The 24,435-nt window shown below is 43.6% G+C and overlaps 1 protein-coding gene across 4 annotated transcripts in view; it reads left to right on the top strand.

The window, feature by feature from the left end:
* LOC135517587 (dymeclin-like) overlaps positions 1-24,435 on the top strand; it is a 99,182-nt gene that overhangs the window by 21,227 nt on the left and 53,520 nt on the right. For 2 of the 4 annotated variants that reach the window (XM_064942027.1, XM_064942025.1), the window contains exons 1-3: positions 3,691-3,778; positions 9,025-9,158; positions 22,409-22,534. In XM_064942027.1, coding sequence (XP_064798099.1) covers positions 3,770-3,778; positions 9,025-9,158; positions 22,409-22,534 — 269 coding nt within the window. In that variant the 5' untranslated portion in view covers positions 3,691-3,769. Of the gene's footprint in view, positions 1-3,690; positions 3,779-9,024; positions 9,159-19,275; positions 19,349-22,408; positions 22,535-24,435 lie in introns of those variants that run through there. The other 2 variants (XM_064942028.1, XM_064942026.1) reach the window with 2 other exon arrangements.

Genomic DNA, 24,435 nt, shown 5'->3' with positions numbered 1-24,435 from the left:
ATTTCAGAGAACTGTCCAGAGTACCACAGTGTTGTGGTATTGAATTGACCAACATTTTCTCGCTCTTTCGCGCTCTCTCTCTTGCTCATTCTCCCTCTACAGTTGTAACTCCAAGCTGTTGGAAGAGGCTGTTATTCCCCTGGCCAAGATCCTGAGTACGTCTTATGTTTGTTGGTTTGAGTGTTATGCCTGCCTGATAGATATACACACACACACACACTACATTGGGAAAGTATTCAGACGAGAGGTCGACCGAGTATGATTTTTCAGCGCCGATACCAATTATTGGAGTACCAAAAAAAGCTGATACCGATGAATCGGACAATTTTTATATATACAGTGGGGCAAAAAAGTATTTAGTCAGCCACCAATTGTGCAAGTTCTCCCACTTAAAAAGATGAGAGGTCTGTAATTTTCATCATAGGTACACTTCAACTATGACAGACAAAATGAGAAGAAAAAAAATCCAGAAAATCACATTGTAGGATTTTTAATGAATTTATTTGCAAATTATGGTGGAAAATAAGTATTTTATCAATAACAAAAGTTTATCTCAATACTTTGTTATATACACTTTGTTGGCAATGACAGAGGTCAAACATTTTCTGTAAGTCTTCACAAGGTTTTCACACACTGTTGCTGGTATTTTGGCCCATTCCTCCATGCAGATCTCCTCTTGAGCAGTGATGTTTTGGGGCTGTTGCGGGCAACAAGGACTTTCAACTCCCTCCAAAGATTTTCTATGGGGTTGAGATCTGGAGACTGGCTAGGCCACTCCAGGACCTTGAAATGCTTCTTACGAAGCCACTCCTTCGTGGCCCGGGCGGTGTGTTTGGGATCATTGTCATGCTGAAAGACCCAGCCACGTTTCATCTTCAATGCCCTTGCTGATGGAAGGAGGTTTTCACTCAAAATCTCACGATACACGGCCCCATTCATTCTTTCCTTTACACGGATCAGTCGTCCTGGTCCCTTTGCAGAAAAACAGCCCCAAAGCATGATGTTTCCACCCCCATGCTTCACAGTAGGTATGGTGTTCTTTGGATGCAACTCAGCATTCTTTGTCCTCCAAACACAACAACTTTTCCCAAAAAGTTATATTTTGGTTTCATCTGACCATATGACATTGCGTGGAGCCCCAGATCGTACAACCTTACAACTCTCCTTCCGTGGCCTCCAATTGCTCTTAAATACAAGTAAAACTAAATGCATGCTCTTCAACCGATCGCTACCCGCACCTACCCACCTGTCCAACATCACTACTCTGGACGGTTCTGATTTAGAATACGTGGACAACTACAAATACTTAGGTGTCTGGTTAGACTGTAAACTCTCCTTCCAGACCCATATCAAATATCTCAAATCCAAATTTAAATCTAGAATTGGCTTCCTATTTCGCAACAAAGCATCCTTCACTCATGCTGCCAAACATACCCTTATAAAACTGACCATCCTACCAATCCTCGACTTTGGCGATGTCATTTACAAAATAGCCTCCAATACCCTACTCAACAAATTGGATGCAGTCTATCACAGTGTAATCCGTTTTGTCACCAAAGCCCCATATACTACCCACCATTGCAACCTGTACGCTCTCGTTGGCTGGCCCTCGCTTCATACTCGTCGCCAAACCCACTGGCTCCATGTCATCTACAAGACCCTGCTAGGTAAAGTCCCCCCTTATCTCAGCTCGCTGGTCACCATAGCATCTCCCACCTGTAGCACACGCTCCAGCAGGTATATCTCTCTAGTCACCCCCAAAACCAATTCTTTCTTTGGCCGCCTCTCCTTCCAGTTCTCTGCTGCCAATGACTGGAACGAACTACAAAAAGCACTGAAACTGGAAACACTTATCTCCCTCACTAGCTTTAAGCACCAACTGTCAGAGCAGCTCACAGATTACTGCACCTGTACATGGCCCACCTATATTTTAGCCCAAACAACTACCTCTTTCCCTACTATATTTAATTTATTTATTTTGCTCCTTTGCACCCCATTATTTTTATTTCTACTTTGCACAATCTTCCATTGCAAATCTACCATTCCAGTGTTTTACTTGCTATATTGTATTTACTTTGCCACCATGGCCTTTTTTTGCCTTTACCTCCCTTATCTCACCTCATTTGCTCACATCGTATAGAGACTTGTTTATACTGTATTATTGACTGTATGTTTGTTTTGCTCCATGTGTAACTCTGTGTCGTTGTATGTGTCGAACTGCTTTGCTTTATCTTGGCCAGGTCGCAATTGTAAATGAGAACTTGTTCTCAACTTGCCTACCTGGTTAAATAAAGGTGAAATAAAAAAAGAATCGAGGGAGATTATCAGTGGTCTTGTATGTCTTCCATTTCCTAATAATTGCTCCCACAGTTGATTTCTTTAAACCAAGCTGCTTACCTATGGCAGATTCAGTCTTCCCAGCCTGGTGCAGGTCTACAATTTTGTTTCTGGTGTCCTTTGACAGCTCTTTGATCTTGGCTATAGTGGAGTTTGGAGTGTGACTGTTTGAGATTGTGGACAGGTATCTTTTATACTGATAACAAGTTCAAACAGGTGCCATTAATACAGGTAGCGAGTGGAGGACAGAGGAGCCTCTTAAAGAAGAAGTTACAGGTCTGTGAGAGCCAGAAATCTTGCTTGTTTGTAGGTGACCAAATACTTATTTTCCACCATAATTTGCAAATAAATTCATTAAAAATCCTACAATGTGATTTTCTGGATTTTGTTTTCTCTCATTTTGTCTGCCATAGTTGAAGTGTACCTATGATGAAAATTACAGGCCTCTCTCGTCTTTTTAAGTGGGAGAACTTGCACAATTGGTGGCTGACTAAATACTTTTTTCCCCCACTGTATATATTTGTAATAATGACAATTACAACAATACTGAATGAACACTTATTCAAGGGGTGACATTTTCAGCTTTTCAGCATTTTCAGCTTACAGTTTATGGCGGCGCAACTGCACAACAATGGGCCTCAGGATCTTGTCACGGTATCTCTGTGCATTCAAATTGCCATCGATAAAATGCAATTGCAATGCAATTGTGTTCATTGTCTGTAGCTTATGCCTGCCCATACGATAACCCAACTGCCACCATGGGGCACACTGTTCACAACGTTGACATTAGCAAACCACTTGCTCACACGACGCCTTTGCAGTTTTGAGGCCGGTTGGATGTATGGCCATATTCTCAAAAATGGCGTTGGAGGTGGCTTATGGTAGAGAAATTAACATTAAATTCTATGGCATCTGCTCTGGTGGACATTCCTGCAGTCAGCATGCCAATTGCACACTCCCTCAAAACCTAAGATATCTGTGGTATTGTGTTGTGTGACAAAACAGCATATTTGAGTGGCCTTTTATTGTCCCCCCAGTCCAAAGTGCACCTGAGTAATGATCATGCTGTTTAATTCGCTTTTTGATAAGCTACGACTGTCAGGTGGATGGATTGTCATGGAAAAGGAGAAAAACCTATTTGAGAGAATTAAGCTTTTTGTGCATATGGAACATTTCTGGGATCTTTAATTTCAGCTCATGAAACAGTACCAACACTTTACATGTTGTGTTTATATTTCTGTTCAGTATAGATTTATTGATGTAATGTGTGTCAGACTCACCAAGCAGTTCTTTTAAATACAGTGTACTGTGTCTTCCTCTCTCCTCTCCGGTCTGCCCCTCCTACAGTTGAGAACAATCCCAGAACAGGGAATTTTGGAGCCCTAGTGAGAATATTCCTGGGAAGAACCAAAGAGTTGAAAATATCCACAGAATGCCAAGAGTGAGTACTATGTGTAAAACCAAGTACGTGCTGTTCCAAGAACAAGTGATGGGATGGGAATCGGTGATCTAAATTGAGTAGTTCAATAATAAATGGACCTACGCCCTGTGTTGTATGCTTATGTTTAAATCAGTGACTGGGATGAAATGGTCATGTAGGCTTAGAGTTTGGGACTATGACATGGATAGTACAATAATTAATATGTTGTGTTCTGTACTCATGATTTAGTGGTAATGCTCTAGCAGTACCATTGACTTTTTACATTTCCCATGGGAATCCACCAAAAGGTATAGTTTGGGCTGTGTTGGTGACAAACCCAACTGCACTCTGGATGGGAGATCCAACTCATCCAAGTTGAAATCCAGATGATCTGATAAGTGTTTCATTCATAAACTTGAGGGTGGACTGAGTTAGTCAGTTATCCCTCCCTATTCCTCTCTTCAATCTGGTTTTACCCAGATAATTGGAGGCGTATTTGCATTGTGCATGGGTCATTTGCATTGTGCTGTGATTCGCTCTGGTCATGAACACCATGGGATTTTGTCACCGTAGTTGGATTGGAAGTGGCCTTGCGGTCTAATGATACCCATGAGAGATCCTGCTTATGGTCACTTGTAAGAGAAGAGGAGCAGCTGTCAAACCTCTATTAAGGCAAGAGAGACACCAGCGGTTCTCAGACACCAGCTGTCAGACTTCCAGTAAGTAAGAGACATCAACTGAAACTTCATAGTAATTAGTGGAATAGGGGCGGCTCTAAGTTTACCAACTAGATCTGGTGGACCAGATGTGTGCGTTGGTGGAAAGGTGTCTGCATGGGAAAACTCTGGGAGAAAACCATAAAAAATGACAAAATGTGAAGCTATTGATGTTTGTGTGAACTGCAAGGCTACGCTGGTTCTCATAGAACTGTGTAGGTCATGCCACTCGTAAAATGGTGGGTGTCCTCACAAGGCTTCACATACAACCTTGCCACAGTTACAATAGAAGCTAGTAGTAACTCACAAAATATAGGAAACACCATCATAACGTGTCTTAATAGGGCGTTGGGCCACCACGAACTGTCAGAACAACTTCAGTACTTCCTGGCATAGATTCTACTGGAACTCTGGAACTCTATTGGAGGGAGGCGACACCATTCTTCCACGAGAATTTCCATCATTTGTTGTTTTGGTGGTGGAAAATGCTGTTTAAGTCACTGCTCCAGAATTTACCATAAGTAAGTGTTCAACTGGGTTGAGATCTGGTGACTGAGACACACACACACACATGGGTTCGATACTGTGACCAAAACAGTCTCATTTGATGTAATTTGACTTGGCAGTGCGACACACTTTTTAAAATTGGTCGCAAGGGTGCCAGTGGAAAAATGTACCTGGTCACGTTAGTTTTTGGTTCACAATTTGGTTATTTTTGTATTATATTCATTTATTCAGTATTGTGAAATTGCCCCAAAATCAACCAACTTTCTGATGAGCCAACAACCGCATGGAAATGCCCGTCTGTGTGTGTCAGGACTCCACATAGCCTACAGGGTTGCACGCTGGCTCGAAGAGGTTTTAGAAACCCCAGTCAATCATCCCTTGTCAGTAGCCAGTGATAAAAAAATATTGTAATAATGCTATTTTTAATCTAGGCTATTTAATTGATTAATAAATATGTTAGTAGATTATTTGTCACGTGTGCTGTACACATATAGCCTATAGGTAATCTACCCAGCAGAGAGAGCGCGCAGCTCTCAAACAGCTGCTTGGAGCAGCTTAATGAAGACTGACAGCGGTAGGGGTAGAAAGGTTGTAGGAAAGATGTTCCAAGTTATGATATCTACCAGTAAATGCTAAGGCAAGAATGGGTGAGCAGAGTAACTTCAAAGTAGTGTATTTCTACCTGGCAGAATAATAATAATTTGCATCAATCCAATGGCAATTAGTTTTGAAAACTCCATGTGTGCTACAGAAACACCGCTAGCCAAACACAACTGTCTGGCTGGTGTGCATCTGAATTAAAGGGTAACTACAAAGTTTTTTTTCTCCCCCAGACTTAAAAAATGGTCCCCAGATGTGGTTGAAGCATTGTTGTGGATTTAGAAATTGTGATTTTTGAGAATGAAAACCTGACAAAATGGTGGATTATGCCCTCTAGAAGACTTAGGAGAAAATAACACATGTCACTGTGAAATCTGCAGTAAATGCATTTTGCACTATATTTTAAGTCTATTTTCTTTGCTGTTACAGTAAATATATCCAAATCAATGTTAGAAGACAATGGCATGCTAATTTAAAGATGGCTAGTCATAATTAGCCTACTTCTGTATGGAATGCAGATGCATTATAGGACTCGGGCCAGGTCATTAATATATATATATATATTTTTTTTAAATGGGTCTACCAAATCATGTGCTGGTTTCACCAACTGAAAAAGTTGGTAGCACTGGTAGTACAAGTTAGTGTTGAACCCTGCACACACACACTTGTATCCACATATGCTCCTTTGAGACCCCTCTTCCAAAGTCACTAAGATCTCTTCTAGCCATGGTAGACAAAATAATGGGCAACTGGGCATTTTTATACATGACCATGATGGGATGTTAATTGCTTAATTAACTCCGGAATCCAAACTCTGTGGAAGCATCTGCTTTCAATATACTTGTTTTCTTAATTTATTTTGGCAGTTACCTGTATTACTTCGGTCATAATATTGACTTGAATGTGTATTTATCCGAGTGTTGGTGTGCTTATTTAAAAGTAATGCAGTTGCTTTGGTCATGTATTGGCTTGATTATAAGTTTTGGTTAGTGTGCTTACATGAACTGTTGGGACATGCCTTTGGTCATAATATTGGCTTGTACAGTGCCTTGCGAAAGTATTCGGCCCCCTTGAACTTTACGACCTTTTGCCACATTTCAGGCTTCAAACATAAAGATATAAAACTGTATTTTTTTGTGAAGAATCAACAACAAGTGGGACACAATCATGAAGTGGAACGATATTTATTGGATATTTCAAACTTTTTTAAACAAATCAAAAACTGAAAAATTGGGCGTGCAAAATTATTCAGCCCCTTTACTTTCAGTGCAGCAAACTCTCTCCAGAAGTTCAGTGAGGATCTCTGAATGATCCAATGTTGACCTAAATGACTAATGATGATAAATACAATCCACCTGTGTGTAATCAAGTCTCCGTATAAATGCACCTGCACTGTGATAGTCTCAGAGGTCCGTTAAAAGCGCAGAGAGCATCATGAAGAACAAGGAACACACCAGGCAGGTCCGAGATACTGTACCGAGATACTGATACCAGGCAGGTCCGGATTTGGATACAAAAAGATTTCCCAAGCTTTAAACATCCCAAGGAGCACTGTGCAAGCGATAATATTGAAATGGAAGGAGTATCAGACCACTGCAAATCTACCAAGACCTGGCCGTCCCTCTAAACTTTCAGCTCATACAAGGAGAAGACTGATCAGAGATGCAGCCAAGAGGCCCATGATCACTCTGGATGAACTGCAGAGATCTACAGCTGAGGTGGGAGACTCTGTCCATAGGACAACAATCAGTCCTATATTGCACAAATCTGGCCTTTATAGAAGAGTGGCAAGAAGAAAGCCATTTCTTAAAGATATCCATAAAAAGTGTAGTTTAAAGTTTGCCACAAGCCACCTGGGAGACACACCAAACAGGTGGAAGAAGGTGCTCTGCTCAGATGAAACCAAAATTGAACTTTTTTGGCAACAATGCAAAACGTTATGTTTGGCGTAAAAGCAACACAACTCATCACCCTGAACACACCATACCCAATGTCAAACATGGTGGTGGCAGCATCATGGTTTGGGCCTGCTTTTCTTCAGCAGGGACAGGGAAGATGGTTAAAATTGATGGGAAGATGGATGGAGCCAAATACAGGACCATTCTGGAAGAAAACCTGATGGAGTCTGCAAAAGACCTGAGACTGGGACGTAGATTTGTCTTCCAACAAGACAATGATCCAAAACATAAAGCAAAATCTACAATGGAATGGTTCAAAAATAAACATATCCAGGTGTTAGAATGGCCAAGTCAAAGTCCAGACCTGAATCCAATCGAGAATCTGTGGAAAGAACTGAAAACTGCTGTTCACAAATGCTCTCCATCCAACCTCACTGAGCTCGAGCTGTTTTGCAAGGAGGAATGGGAAAAATGTTCAGTCTCTCGATGTGCAAAACTGATAGAGACATACCCCAAGCGACTTACAGCTGTAATCGCAGCAAAAGGTGGCGCTACAAAGTATTAACTTAAAGGGGCTGAATAATTTTGCATGCCCAATTTTTCAGTTTTTGATTTGTTAAAACAGTTTGAAATATCCAATAAATGTCGTTCCACTTCATGATTGTGTCCCACTTGTTGTTGATTCTTCTAAAAAAAATACAGTTTTATATCTTTGTTTGAAGCCTGAAATGTGGCAAAAGGTCGCAAAGTTCAAGGGGGCTGAATACTTCCGCAAGGCACTGTATGTGTGTTTTTATGTTAGTGTTGATTGGTGGGCTTAAATTAACTGGTGGTACATGTGTGTGACCAGAAATCAGAGGCTCATCCATCCTTCTTAACTGTCATGGCTGTTGTGACTGTCACTGTGGCTGCTGCTACGTCTCTATAGCGGATGTGTCGCAAGTCACGACTGGTGTCACAACTGTTGTCACCTACTGTGACTTGTTTTTGTGAGTGTCTGCTTTGTTGGTGTTCTTATATGACCTGGTGAACACCAGAGATCAGAGCAGAGGCTCATCCATTCTTCCTGGCTGTGGTAACTGTCTGACTGTGAGAATAGACAATTAGTCAAGGCCACTGCGTGTCTCTATAGCGGATGTGTCACGAGTCATAACTGCTGTCTCCCTGAAGGGGCCAATCAGTCTGAGGACAAGCCAAGGGGCCACAGGTCATCTCTATGTCACAGGATGTCTGCTGTCTGTAGCCTTGACAAAGCCACCTAGCCACCAGTTTTTATTACAGGGTTGTTTACTATGTCCATAGTTTACTATGTCCACTATGTCTCCCCCCAGTCTATAGATAGTGGTACTACGGACTTAATGCAATATCCAACCAAATCAGTTTACGTTAACAATGAGCATATTTGACACAATGGAATGAAAGTGCCTGATTTTCATGTTTAGTATTTGTGTTAATTACAATGCCTAGATTTCTCTTGTCTTGATAAAGGAAAAATGCAAATCTCAACCAGTGAATAATCTTCATCTTCTTTTTCCTCCCTTTCCAGTCAGCTGTTCATCTGGCAGGCCCACAATACTTTGTTCATGATTCGCTGCCTTCTCAAAGTCTTCATCAGGGAGATGACAGAGGAGGAGCTGCACTTACAGTTCTCCTACCAGGAGAGGGTGCCAGGCTCCTGTGGTTAGTGAGAGAAATCCCTTCATCCCTCGCTTCAGACCTGTATTCCTTTATCCATCCCTCCACGCATGCACACGCACACACATGCGTCCCTCCACCTCCGCATCCATCCCCCTTTTCAATACTGAAGCACAGCCAGGACAGTGTGTCATTGCAGACGGGAGAGTGGAAGAGAGCAGTTAGTGTGGGAATTGGGAAATGTGTCTCTTTTTATAGTATAACCAGTGAGGAAAAGAGTAAACATCTTGATCAAGTTAAAGATTAGGAAATTATGTGAGTTACTCTGAGGTAAATGGTGAATTTCACAGAACACATACAGAGACTGACGAAGTCTTAAACATACAGTCTGAAGCACAGGAGGCTGCTGAAGGGAGGACGGCTCATAATAATAGCTGGAATGGAGTGAATGGAATGGTATCAAACACATGGAAACCATATGTTTGTGTTCGATACCATTCCATTTATTCCGTTCCAGCTGGTCCTCCACAATTTAAGTTGCCACCAGTCCCCTTTGGCCTGAAGGTGCCACACAGTGACCTTCGGTTGTTATGGCTGGCTTTTTCTTTCATTTATCCCTTTGCCAGTAAGAGTAAATTATGGGGGGAGACAGGGTATTTGTTTTACTCAATGCCTATGAGCAAGAAATAATTTACGCTGATCACATAGCCTAGCTAACCATCTGAGTGAATTTAGTCTGATGTGATGGTGAGGAAATCATCTTGTATAGTGGGAAATTTTTTGCTTTTCTGTAAAACCAAGAAGAGAAAGGGGTAAACATCCTAGTTTGTATAGTGAATTATTGGGAAATGACATTGTGTGTTTTACTTTGACCTATGAAAAAGAAAACGACATTTGCACAGAGTGCACACACACCAGGATTTCCGTTAGGAAAATGTGGTGCTGTGCAACATGACATGGAATATTTTAATTTACCGGTCATTTGAGAAATTTACCAGACCCATATGCATTGGGTGTGTAACCCATTTGGGCGTCCGACCACAGTGCTCAGAATGACAGAAGTCACATTTCGATTATGGTGAATCATTTTAACAGAACATGTAATGAAGCAGCCAACAAAACATAATTTTCAAACATTTGCCAAAACTCTATTCTAAACAGCGCACCTGATGAGAGCGGTTCCATATGTATCGAAATCTCCATTCAAAACTTAGAAAGAGGGGGAATCTAAAGATGCATCAACAAGGATGGGTTTCTAATATGACTAGGATTGTGGCTTTGGCTTCTGGACAAGGAAAGAAAGTTAATATGAAAAGTCTTTCATAAATTTGCCAAAGTTATATAATTACTCCTGTCTGTACAGAAATAAATCAAATCATTCAAATACTTCACCAGAAAGCGTAATTTAGCGACAGCGGAATCAAGGATCTATATTTAATTTTCTATTGTTTTTTGTTGTTGTTGCTGATTGTTTCAAGCTACAAGCTTGTAGGCCTATGCCTATTTGGGAGGCCCGCAATTTGGGCAGAGCAAGTGGCAATAGACCTAGCTGAATACTGAGTTGTGGCTGTCAGTGAAAAGCATCTAAAATATGTGGGAAGATAATGTCTTGAGTATAATTTAAAATGTTGAGACAAGAAGAAGGGTAGGGGTGTGTGACGAAGATATAGACGAGTCTCAGCTGTCTCCCGCCAATTCTTGCACATTCATTGTTTAATTGTGTGAATTGTTTGCCCTTTGATTGTTTATTTTTTTAAATTCCCTGTTACATGTCACCAGTAGTAAATGTAATGTAATACGGAATTGATAAAAATAGTAGTGCAAGACGTATAGAAAGGGAGGTAGACGCGCTGAGTGGAGAGATGAATGCAATTGAAAGAACCTGAATTTAATCATATTTTCTGCAGTTTTTATTTGTCGACTTCATGTATTTTGTTTTAGTTGACAATGGAAGTTCTAGGCCTACTGCTGCATTGGCCTATAGACTGAGTTCAAAGTGCTCATTTCTATAACCGCCAATGGATCGCGGTGTATCAATGTGTCCTTATGGCAGAGGCTGGTGCTCTCACATTAGTTTAATTGAAACTTTTAGATTTTTAGCATTTGAATTCAGATTTTTATGATTTACCATGTGACAATGATTTTGACAAACAAAAATGTTATTATTGAAATTAAACTGTTCCACAAATGCGCATATGAAAATCATAACTGGCGTTAGAGATTGTAGATATGGTAGGATAAATTATTCGCTTCTCCAAACTTGAAATTAACACGCCGCCTATGAAGTCTTTATAAAATAATTGCATCCACTTTTCCATGGTCGGATTTGCCTATAGGCTACTTTGAAGCAAGGTATGACATGCCTCATGATATTTTTATTTTATTTATTTATTTATTTCACCTTTTATTTAACCAGGTAGGCTAGTTGAGAACAAGTTCTCATTTGCAACTGCGACCTGGCCAAGATAAAGCATAGCAGTGTGAACAGATAGCAACACAGAGTTACACATGGAGTAAACAATTAACAAGTCAATAACACAGTAGAAAAAAAGGGGAGTCTATATACATTGTGTGCAAAAGGCATGAGGAGGTAGGTGAATAATTACAATTTTGCAGATTAACACTGGAGTGATAAATGATCAGATGGTCATGTACAGGTAGAGATATTGGTGTGCAAAAGAGCAGAAAAGTAAATAAATAAAAACAGTATGGGGATGAGGTAGGTGAAAATGGGTGGGCTATTTACCAATAGACTATGTACAGCTGCAGCGATCGGTTAGCTGCTCAGATAGCAGATGTTTGAAGTTGGTGAGGGAGATAAAAGTCTCCAACTTCAGGGATTTTTGCAATTCGTTCCAGTCACAGGCAGCAGAGTACTGGAACGAAAGGCGGCCAAATGAGGTGTTGGCTTTAGGGATGATCAGTGAGATACACCTGCTGGAGCGCGTGCCACGGATGGGTGTTGCCATTGTGACCAGTGAACTGAGATAAGGCAGAGCTTTACCTAGCATGGACTTGTAGATGACCTGGAGCCAGTGGGTCTGGCGACGAATATGTGGCGAGGGCCAGCCGACTAGAGCATACAAGTCACAGTGGTGGGTGGTATAAGGTGCTTTAGTGACAAAACGGATGGCACTGTGATAAACTGCATCCAGTTTGCTGAGTAGAGTGTTGGAAGCAATTTTGTAGATGACATCGCCGAAGTCGAGGATCGGTAGGATAGTCAGTTTTACTAGGGTAAGTTTGGCGGCGTGAGTGAAGGAGGCTTTGTTGCGGAATAGAAAGCCGACTCTTGATTTGATTTTCGATTGGAGATGATTGATATGAGTCTGGAAGGAGAGTTTACAGTCTAGCCAGACACCTAGGTACTTATAGATGTCCACATATTCAAGGTCGGAACCATCCAGGGTGGTGATGCTAGTCGGGCATGTGGGTGCAGGCAGCAATCGGTTGAATGCAGGCCCTGCATGTCCCCAGGCACCCTCATTTGTTGACTTCTGTGATCGAAAAAGCCTTGGTTTCATGCATGTCAACATCAGAAGCCTCCTCCCTAAGTTTGTTTTACTCACTGCTTTAGCACACTCTGCTAACCCTGATGTCCTTGCCGTGTCTGAATCCTGGCTCAGGAAGGCCACCAAAAATTCAGAGATTTCCATACCCAACTATAACATCTTCCGTCAAGATAGAACTGCCAAAGGGTAGGAGTTGCAGTCTACTGCAGAGATAGCCTGCAAAGTAATGTCATACATTCCAGGTCCATACCCAAACAGTTCAAACTACTAATTCTGAAAATTACTCTCTCCAGAAATAAGTCTCTCACTGTTGCCGCCTGCTACCGACCCCCCTCAGCTCCCAGCTGTGCCCTGGACACCATTTGTGAAATGATTGCCCCCCATCTAGCTTCAGAGTTTGTTCTGTTAGGTGACCTAAACTGGGATATGCTTAACACCCAGGCAGTCCTACAATCTAAGCTAGATGCCCTCAATCTCACACAAATCATCAAGGAACCCACCAGGTACAACCCTAACTCTGTAAGCAAGGGCACCCTCATAGACGTCATCCTGACCAACTGGCCCTCCAAATACACCTCCGCTGTCTTCAATCAGGATCTCAGCGACCACTGCCTCATTGCCTGTATCCGCTACGGTGCCGCAGTCAAACGACCACCCCTCATCACTGTCAAACGCTCCCTAAAACACTTCTGTGAGCAGGCCTTTCTTATCGACCTGGCCCGGGTATCCTGGAAGGACATTGACCTCATCCCGTCAGTTGAGGATGCCTGGTCATTCTTTAAGAGTAACTTCCTCACCATTTTAGATAAGCATGCTCCGTTCAAAAAATGCAGAACTAAGAACAGATACAGCCCTTGGTTCACTCCAGACCTGACTGCCCTCGACCAGCACAAAAACATCCTGTGGCAGACTGCAATAGCATCGAATAGTCCCCGCGATATGCAACTGTTCAGGGAAGTCAGCAACCAATACATGCAGTCAGTCAGGAAAGCTAAGGCCAGCTTCTTCAGGCAGAAGTTTGCATCCTGTAGCTCCAACTCCAAAATCTTCTGGGACACTGTGAAGTCCATGGAGAACAAGAGCACCTCCTCCCAGCTGCCCACTGCACTGAGGCTAGGGAACACGGTCACCACCGACAAATCCATGATTATTGAAAACTTCAACAAGCATTTCTCAACGGCTGGCCATGCCTTCCGCCTGGCTACTCCTACCTCGGCCAACAGCTCCGGCCCCCCCGCAGCTCCTCGCCCAAGCCTCTCCAGGTTCTCCTTTACCCAAATCCAGATAGCAGATGTTCTGAAAGAGCTGCAAAACCTGGACCCGTATAAATCAGCTGGGCTTGACAATCTGGACCCTCTATTTCTGAAACTATCCGCCGCCATTGTCGCAACCCCTATAACCAGCCTGTTCAACCTCTCTTTCATATCGTCTGAGATCCCCAAGGATTGGAAAGCTGCCGCAGTCATCCCCCTCTTCAAAGGGGGAGACACCCTGGACCCAAACTGTTACAGACCTATATCCATTCTGCCTTGCCTATCTAAGGTCTTCGAAAGCCAAGTCAACAAACAGGTCACTGACCATCTCGAATCCCACCGTACCTTCTCCGCTATGCAATCTGGTTTCCGAGCCGGTCACGGGTGCACCTCAGCCACACTCAAGGTACTAAACGACATCATAACCGCCATCAATAAAAGGCAGTACTGTGCAGCCGTCTTCATCGACCTTGCCAAGGCTTTCGACTCTGTCAATCACCATATTCTTATCGGCAGACTCAGTAGCCTCGGTTTTTCGGATGACTGCCTTGCCTGGTTCACCAATTACTTTGCAGACAGAGTTCAGTGTGTCAAATCGGAGGGCATGCTGTCCGGTCCTCTGGCAGTCTCTATGGGGGTGCCACAAGGTTCAATTCTCGGGCCGACTCTTTTCTCTGTATATATCAATGATGTTGCTCTTGCTGCGGGCGATTCCCTGATCCACCTCCACGCAGACGACACCATTCTATATACTTCCAGCCCGTCATTGGACACTGTGCTATCTAACCTCCAAACAAGCTTCAATGCCATACAACACTCCTTCCGTGGCCTCCAACTGCTATTAAACGCTAGTAAAACCAAATGCATGCTTTTCAACCAAGGCCTGCTCACAGAAGTGTTTTAGGGAGCGTTTGACAGTGATGATGGGTGGTCGTTTGACTGCGGCTCCGTAGCGGATACAGGCAATGAGGCAGTGATCGCTGAGATCCTGGTTGAAGACAGCGGAGGTGTATTTGGAGGGCCAGGATGACGTCTATGAGGGTGCCCTTGTTTATAGAGTTAGGGTTGTACCTGGTGGGTTCCTTGATGATTTGTGTGAGATTGAGGGCATCTAGCTTAGATTGTAGGACTGCCGGGGTGTTAAGCATATCCCAGTTTAGGTCACCTAAAAGAACAAACTCTGAAGCTAGATGGGGGGCGATCAATTCACAAATGGTGTCCAGGGCACAGCTGGGAGCTGAGGGGGGTCGGTAGCAGGCGGCAACAGTGAGAGACTTATTTCTGGAGAGAGTCATTTTCAAAATTATAGTTCAAACTGTTTGGGTATGGTCCTGTTAAGTATGACATTACTTTGCAGGCTATCTCTGCAGTAGACTGCAACTCCTACCCTTTGGCTGTTCTATCTTGACGGAAGGTGTTATAGTTGGGTATGGAAATCTCGGAATTGTTGGTGGCCTTCCTGTGCCAGGACTCAGACACGGCAAGGACATCAGGGTTAGCAGAGGGAGGAGGCTTCTGATGTTGACATGCATGAAACCAAGGCTTTTTCGATCACAGAAGTCAACAAATGAGGGTGCCTGGGGACATGCAGGGCCTGGGTTTACCTCCACATCACCCGCGGAACAGAGAAGGAGTAGTATGAGGGTGCGGCTAAAGGCTATCAAAACTGGTCGCCTAGAGCATTTGGGACAGAGAATAAGAGGAGCAGGTTTCTGGGCATGGTAGAATATATTCAGGGCATAATGCGCAGACAAGGGTATGGTGGGGTGCGGGTACAGCGGAGGTAAGCCCAGGCACTGGGTGATGATGAGAGAGGTTGTATCTCTGGACATGCTGGTTGTAATGGGTGAGGTCACCGCATGTGTGGGAGGTGGGACAAAGGAGGTATCAGGGGTATGAAGAGTGGAACTAGGGGCTCCATTGTGAACCAAAATAATGATAACTAACCTGAACAACAGTATACAAGGCATATTGACATTTGAGAGAGACATACATCGAGGCATATAGTAATCACAGGTGTTGAATTGGGAAAGCTAGCTAAAACAGTAGGTGAGACAACAACAGCTAATCAGCTAGCACAACAACAGCAGGTAAAATGGTGTTGACTAGGCAACGGGGCCGACAGATAAAACATAAACAAGCAGAATGGAGTACCGTGATTAATGGACAGTCCAGCGTGCATCAGCTATGTAGCCAAGTGATCAGTGTCCAGGGGGCAGGGAAGCTGGATTGGCGAGTGTTATCCAGGTTAAAAAAAACTAACAATGACTAAATAGCTTGTAGCTAGTTAGCTGGTTAGCTTCTGGAGGTTCTTGAGTGTGTTCTAAAAATTAAAAATAATAGCGATTCCGTATCACATTGGGTGAGGCAGGTTACCGGAAGGTATAAACAAATTAAAAATCGAAAAGAGATAGAGAGTAAATATGGGTCCAGTGAGTGTTTGGGACGTGGCGATTCAGACGGTTAGCAGGCCTGTGCTAACAAGCTAACAGTTAGTAGGCCGGGGCTAAACAAGGTAGCAGTTAGTGGAACGGGGCTAAACAAGCTGGCAGTTAGCAGGCCGAATTAGCAAGCAAGGAGATAGCAAGGGCTAGAGCCTTCATATATAGCAAGAGCCAATATGAAGTAAAGGATTCAGGTTTCAAACAATTAAGTAGGCCTATGTTTTCAAAATGCGTACTGCCTCTAGCTCACATTGTGAAGTGCTGGTGACACGCTGATAGCCTGGTGCCTGCACTTAAATTATGAATGGAGGCATGCTTCAGTTAGGTTAACAGTTGACAAATAAAAATAGTAGGCCTAGCTATTTTTAATCGTGGCCATGAAAACAGATTAACACGATTGCATTTAGAATGCTTGTACATGAATGGGCTTATAAAAGCATGTTTTACTTCAGCAGCATCCTGCTGAGGAGCTGCAGGAGAAATCCCGGTCAAAATAGACTCTTTATGCTGTACACGTGTGATAGGTGTGTTGATAAATGATATGGGCTACATGATGACTAACAAAGATACACCAACGCCAATTTAACCTGTAGACGGTGGCAGGGTAGCCTAGTGGTTAGAGCGTTGGACTAGTAACCGGAAGGTTGCAAGTTCAAACCCCCGAGCCGACAAGGTACAAATCTGTCGTTCTGCCCCTGAACAGGCAGTTAACCCACTGTTCCTAGGCCGTCATGAAAATAAGAATTTGTTCTTAACTGACTTGCCTGGTTAAATAAAGGTCAATTAAAAAAAAATGTTTTGCCTCCACTAGTATTTTTCCATCAATTAATAAAAAGCATTAATTTGCAATTACATTTTTTTCCTTCCGGTCATTTTGGTCGGCAGCAGTTTTAGTTATCGGCTTTTCATTTTTCTTATCGTCCAATAGCCAGCTAATGGAAACCCTAATGTAGAGACTGATGTCTTAATCACACACACTCTGAAGCTGCTACACACTTAAGCCTATGTGGACTGTGGTTCCTTCATTCATCCCTTTGCCAGTTCAGTCACTCCATTTCCTCATCTGGTATTGTCTTCATTGGCTGCTGGGGAGGTCACCCTTCCAGAGAGAGGGGGAGAGAGAGGGAGACGTGGAAAAACGGCATCACATCCCATCATCAGAGTTAATATCGGCTCTGTAGTCTAGATTGGGTTCCCATTTAAGCCCTTGGCTCCCAAGGGTTGGACTGACGTTGGTGGGAAAAGCTGGGGAAGGGAAGAGAGGGGGATATTAGTGGGAAGAAAAGACAGGGAAGAGGGAGGAAGGGAGGGACGTTAGTGAGAAAAGATGGGGATGTTAGTAGGACAAAGATAGAGTGGAGGGCTGGAAATGCTTAATTGGAAGTTGTTGGAGACGGAGGAGGAGATGGTGCCAACAGGCTGTCTTCACCCTCCACTGTCTCTCTTTCAATCCTTCTCTCTCCCTGGAGGGGGAGAGCGAAGGAGAGGGATGGAAGAAGGAAGTGAGAGATAGAGGAGAGAGAGGGATTTCAATGGCGTATTGCTAGGAGTTGCAGAAACCAAAACTGAGACAGAGCAGTTGTTTTTATTTTTGTGATTTATGTTGTTTCTCTGTTGGTGTTCACAGGTTGATACTGTAAATGTGTAGACAGGGAATAGTCTTTTAGTCACAGGAGATTAAACATGGAGAGAGTAACGTCGAACATGTATAATGCATTATAATAGTGTTTGCTTCTTGTGTTCATTACAAGACTCATTTGAAGTGTAAAGATATCAAAACATATAATATATAGCATAGATATACAGCATAGACTGTGTGATATTCAGCAACCTCTGTATTCAACCCTATTAGGTAAACACTGTATGAACATTTGCCATGATAAAATGATGTACAAGAGATGTTTCATCCCTGTTGGCTTTGCCAATGAACATAGACTAGTCTAGTGTCTATACACTCACTTACTAGTAGGTACACCACACAGTTCACAAAAATTAATCGCTCCCAAAGACAGTCACGTGGCCGTGGCTTGCTGAAAAAAGCAGGCAGACCGGCATCGAGACATTCATTTACTGTTTGAAAGTTAGATTGAAAGTTAGAATAGTCAAAAGGAGTGACCTAAGTAACTTTGAGCTTTAGGCTTTTCACGCATGACAATGTCTAGGGTTTACCGAGAATGGTGCGACAAACAAAAAACATCCAGTCAATGGCATTCCTGTGGGCAAAAATAGCTCATTGATGAGAGAGGTCGAAGGAGAATGGAAAGAAGCGTGCAGGCCACAAACGGACAAATAACAGCGCAGTACAACAGTGACGTGCTGAACGGAATCTCAGACTCGTTGATCCTTGTTATGAGTGGGCTATAGCAGCAGTCGACCAGACCGGGTTCCACTCATATCAGTTAAAAACAAGAAGTGGCTCCAGTGGGCTCGCAATCACAAACAGTGGACTATTGAGAAGTGGAAAAACATTGCCTTGTCCTGCGAATACTGCTTCCTGTTGAGTCATGCTGATGACAGAGTCAGGATATGGTATTCGCAGTTTGAGTCCATGGACCAATCCCACCTGGTGGTGTGACCAACACCCTTGTGGAACGTTTCTGACTTGTAGAATCCATGTGCTGTAGAATTCAGGCTGCTCTGAAGGCAAAGGGGAGTCCGACACAGTACTAGACACAGTACTAGATAACCTGGCCACTTGTATATTTAATCAGTATCAAGGCCATTCGTCCTATGGAGCCTTCCCACTGTGCCTTGTGTTTTTCTTATGTGTTTCTGCCTGTCAGCTTGGGTTGCACTCACCACAGCTTCCCATTGAACCCAAATGGGCACAGTGGTCTTTTTACTGTGGTAAGGGAGTGATTTTAGCTACTGGCTGATCTAATTGAAACTGAGGTGAAAGCAGAAACAGGCTAGGTAATTGGCTTAACCCTAGTCTCTCTCTCGCTCTCTCCAGACACAGGGAGCGAGGTACTGCTGGAAGAGCTGATGTGTAACCTCGTACACCTGGTGGTGGAGGTTCCCCTGCTGTGAGTATACCTCTCCTGGGGGAATGGGGTAAGGTGGTTAGAGGGAAAGGCATAGAGGGAGGGGAGCAGATTGAGGTGTGGTGAGTCTGGACCCTCTGTGACGACCTCCATGTGCTTTAATGAGTACACGGACAGTGACAAGTGAAAGGCCAGCTCTACACACTACAGCTTCTCTGCGCCTACTATATCATTAGTTAGACTCGTAGCAATTTATACCTCTCCCTTTTTCATATAAAACCTGACACCATAATCTGGTCCTAATGGCACTGTCTGTTGAAGTATCAGTGGTGGCTTTGGACCCCAGACAGGGGCAGATGGTGGTAGACCGAGGTAATATGATCCTGTGTCCTGCCCCATCTCATTGAGCTCCACTGTGAATGCACAAGGTCTTCTGGTGTCACACCAAGGACACCGTCTTTTGTTTTTGTCTTTCTATTCACCTACTCATCTTGCATCTGACTGTTTGCCAGCCTCTCTCTCTATCTCTCTCTTTCTCTCTCTCTCTTTCTCTCTCGCTGTCTCTGTCTCTGATAGAATAGAGGTCTCTGGCAGAGGTTCAGAGGCAGAGGGTCACTGGATCTCTGTGTTCCCATTGCAGTGCGGTCTCATGGTCCATCTGGTGGGGTGGACACACTCCTTCTCTCACTCCCACACACACCCACACACAGTGAGGCGGTTGAGAGACACTGAGGGTTAGTTAGGGAGGGTCAAAGGGAGAGGAAGGCGGTAGGGAGAGGAGCCCCTTGGATAGCTGGATTACAGTCCCCTGTTTGGGGGTGGGACATGCAGCCAATGCCCTGGGGAGGGAGCAGGGAGAGCGGATGGTCAGTGTGCATCTTCAGCGGCATTCCAAATAGCACCCTATTCCTTATATAGTTCACTACTTTTGACCTGAGCCTTACGTCTTTGCTGTGCTGATTGGGCATTTCGCTCCGGCTCAGGGGCTTTGTTGGGTTCTGTGGCGCCGGGCTGGTCGTGGTGAGTCGGCCCAGATCTGGCCCGGCATTGCTGGTGGAACTGGTGTACATTTCAAAGGCATTTCTCCGCTACTCCTCTGTCTTCGCCTTTGTGCCTTTCCAACACGCAGCGGTGTGTGTGTGCGCGCACACATGCTTATGCCTGCGCCTGGATGTGTCTTTGTGTGTAAGTTCATCAAACAGTCAGCAGTACACTCATTTCTATGTCTATTTCTTTTGCCTTTAGTTTTCATGGTCGACATTTCTATGACTTTTTATTTAGGCCTGGCTACACCTATTATTTAGCCATGCCATTCACTTCTGAAGGTCTGTCAATGTGCCTGTGCTGAAAACATGAGTCTCCTCCTTTGTGTGTGTCGTGAGTATGGCCATGCTCCAGGCCAAGACTGCCTCTCTCCCTCACACTCAATATAAAAGCATCGGCATGGCGATCTCCATGTCCCATGGAATGTTCTCAGGACTTCCTTGTCTTCCGTTCCTCCTCCATGTGACCGTCATACCTAGAACCTATGAACCGTGATGATGATGAGGATAGTGAGGAGTGCATGACAGTAACCTTACTCTTGAGTTGAACACACTTTGCTATATAAGTGTCTTATTCAACTTTCCTTGTAGTAACTCGATCAAAGGCAAAAGGAGGACTGACGGATGTTATTACTCTTGTTTACATGAGCCATTCCAAGGCAAAGGTTGTTTGAGGTTTGAAAGAAATGATTGACAGGGGTTTGAAACAAACCCGTCTCTCTGTCTCTGTTCAGCATTTCATTCCGTTCTTCATTGTTTTGAAGCTCCACAACGTCCTTTTTTTCTTATCGCGTTGTTGCCGTTGGCCCGTTTCCTATCTACGTGCTCCGAGTAGAGAGGAGAGGGACAGAAAGCCTGACTTTTGGTAGAAGAATGTATCCCATTTTTAAAAACATTTAAGAATCTTTAGAAAAATATTTTGAGAGTTGACCAGTGATGTACTGCAGCAATCAATATATGATTGATTGATTGAACTCCTTTTGTTTAGGATCCATCACTTGTTATCACCATTTATCCAATAAAACGATGTAGGCCTGACTAGAACAGTCACCTAGGACAGGCACGCACCATTTGGAGATGTTTTCCATGGTAGCTTGTGTTACACTGAAAAAGAAAATAAACATCTAAAGGGCACATATGTTTTATATACAGTACAGACTGTATAATCTGTGTGTGCCAGTTGGTCTGATTAATGCCAAGAGGAACACTAGATCAGTTCCTCCCACTACCTGTGTGTGTGTGGTGGGGGGGGCACAAGGGTGTTGGTTGTGTCAGTTGAATAGCCCCCCACTCTGAGTACAGTGGTAAAAATAGAACCATGAAAGTGAAAGGCATCTGTGGCGTGACATCACAGGCTGCGGAACTGGAAGAGCGGGGGGACAGGAAGGAGAGGCACAATGGGGGGTTCAGAGTGTGAGAGACAGGGATCAAGAAAGCGAGAGTAGGAGGGACAGAAAAAGAGCGAGTGAGGAAAGACTGGTGGTGACACTGATGCTCAAAGACCATGGGTCTCTCTCTCTGTCATGACCAGTGTCACTAGACATATTAATCGTATCACACAAGGATTCTCAACATGTTAGTCACTGCATGTGGGCCAATTCATGACATGAGAGAGAGCAGCTTATGTTCTCCTCAGTACACACCAGTTTCATTCAGAATACTATGTTCCATGTGTGTTTCCTGTCAACTGTACAGGCTTGAGCACAAGATGTTGAATACGTATTTTCAACCCCCCCCAAAAAAATATTTTCAATGTCTTGGTGCTTATAGGCGTTGTGCAGCACGATCACCAAATTATATGTCTATTTAACACAGTGTGTGTTTGTCTCTGTCTGTCTCTCTGTCTGTCTCTCTGTCTGTCTCTCTGTCTGTCTGTCTCTGTCTGTCTGTCTCTCTGTCTGTCTGTCTGTCTCTGTCTGTCTGTCTGTCTGTCTGTCTGTCTGTCTGTCTGTCTCTCTGTCTGTCTCTCTGTCTGTCTGTCTGTCTGTCTGTCTGTCTGTCTGTCTGTCTGTCTGTCTGTCTGTCTGTCTCTGTCTGTGTGTCTGTGTGTGTTTTACAGGGACATCACGTACAGTATCCTGTTTGAGGCTGTGACCACCATGCTGGTGCTGCTGTCCTACCAACTCTTTCACAAGGAGATCCTGAGAGACGGACTCATCTACCAGTACCTGATGAAGGGGCGATGGTGAGTGGCGAGATGGTGACGCACATACACACCCGACTGTGAGTGAAGACATTTGAATTAAATTAAATACTATTTCAATCCAGGTCTGCTACTGTATATACTTAAACACATATGGGTCTGCGACTGTTGTGACGCCTTCCCCGTTCACTCTTATTCGGCATAATCACGACCTAAAAGTAACCTTGGCAAGGGAGTCTCTACAATGACACAATCACATGATCCTAACTAAGAAACTTTAGCAGGAGTCTCCATGAGTCCTTGGAAACAGCTAGCTACATGTTACAGATTGTTCCAGACAGGGTTCCGAGTAACATTATCAAGGTCCGAGTAATGTTCTCACGTTCCACGGAAAGTGGTCCAGCCAAGATGTCGGTCTCTGCCACTAAGGAGCCAGTCATCTCCCTGGTGGGTCTGGATGAGTGCATCCCAAATGCTACCCTATACCCAATATAGTGTACTACTTTTGGCCAGGGCCAATAGGGACAGACCCTACTCTGTCTGAGGTTCAGTGGGAGGCTGGCCAGGGCACACAAGAAAGCTGAGTTTCTGCCTCAGCCAAAAACAAGGCCCACAAAAACAAACACCAGTTGTTTTTCTAAGCGCTCCACTTCCCTCGGTCTCGCGCACATGCAACACACATGCAGCACACACGCAGCACACGGTCTCCCTCTCTCTCACACACAGTCACACACACACACAGTCACACACAATAGAGTTTGTGTTTTTCTCCTCACATTCAAACAGAAACGGAAGCCCACCGCTGCTCTTCTTGGGACGTTTTCCCATATCTGTCCAACGTTAAAACAAGAAAATAGGTTGGTTTCCCACAAAAACATCCAAAAACAGTATACACTTATTAATCACAGAAAGGACAGTCATCCTCTCACCTGAGTCCTGACATATTTTAATAATAGATTTTTTGGGGGAGAAATTTCCACTCTGTTTTACTCACAATAAATGTGTAGGTAAACAACTTGTCACGCCCTGACCTTAGAGCTTTATATGTCTCTATTTTGGTTTGGTCAGGGTGTGATTTGGGTGGGCATTCTATGTTCCTTTTTCTATGTTTTTGTGTTTCTTTGTTTTGGCCGGGTATGGTTCTCAATCAGGGACAGCTGTCTATCGTTGTCTCTGATTGGGAACCATACTGAGGTAGCTTTTTCCCACAGGGTTTTTGTGGGTAGTTAATTTCTGTTTAGTGTTTGCACCTTACAGGACTGTTTCGATTATTCTCTTTGTTATTTTTGTTATAGTGTTCAGTTTTAATAAAGAAAGCATGAACACTTACCACGCTGCGCTTTGGTCCGATGATTCCTCATCTTCCGACGACGAATATCGTTACACAACTGTTACAGGTGAAATGTTCAATTATTAGTAATTTCATTGTTTCTGAAAATAGATGGCATAGGTCAGGAATATTTCATTTTTTTATTCAACGGGTGGGTTTAATCCTGAATGCTGATTGGTTAAAACTGAGTTCCAGCCGGTGTCTTTGCCGCAAGTTACCACCGGCTAAATATATGACGTTAAAATGTCAATTTACTCTTCGCAATCCACCCTCTCATTAGCCCAGACAAGCAATTTATAAACTTGATCTCCACTATAAAAAGCATCTAGACATTATCTCACAATTCCTTTTAGACTAACATTTAGTTTTCAACAGCAGAGATTTGTATAAATATTGCTGTCTGTCTCTTCGACATTTACAGCATTGTATCAATATTCAAATTCGATCTCCAGCTGTCCCATAGTACTGAACGTGTTGTGAGTCGAGACGAGACAGGCAGGCAGCGTTTCCCAGCCATTCAGAGTCATGAATCAGCTGGCATAGTTTTTATGGATATATACAAAGAAATGTTAATTGAAAATAAGGTACAAGAAACGAATTGCAGCTAGTTTGC

This window comes from Oncorhynchus masou, chromosome 28 (assembly GCF_036934945.1).
Source record: "Oncorhynchus masou masou isolate Uvic2021 chromosome 28, UVic_Omas_1.1, whole genome shotgun sequence".
NCBI classification, from domain to species: Eukaryota; Metazoa; Chordata; class Actinopteri; order Salmoniformes; family Salmonidae; genus Oncorhynchus; species Oncorhynchus masou.
The sequence above is the reverse complement of the archived record's forward strand: the minus strand, read 5'-3'. Positions and strand labels throughout refer to the sequence as shown.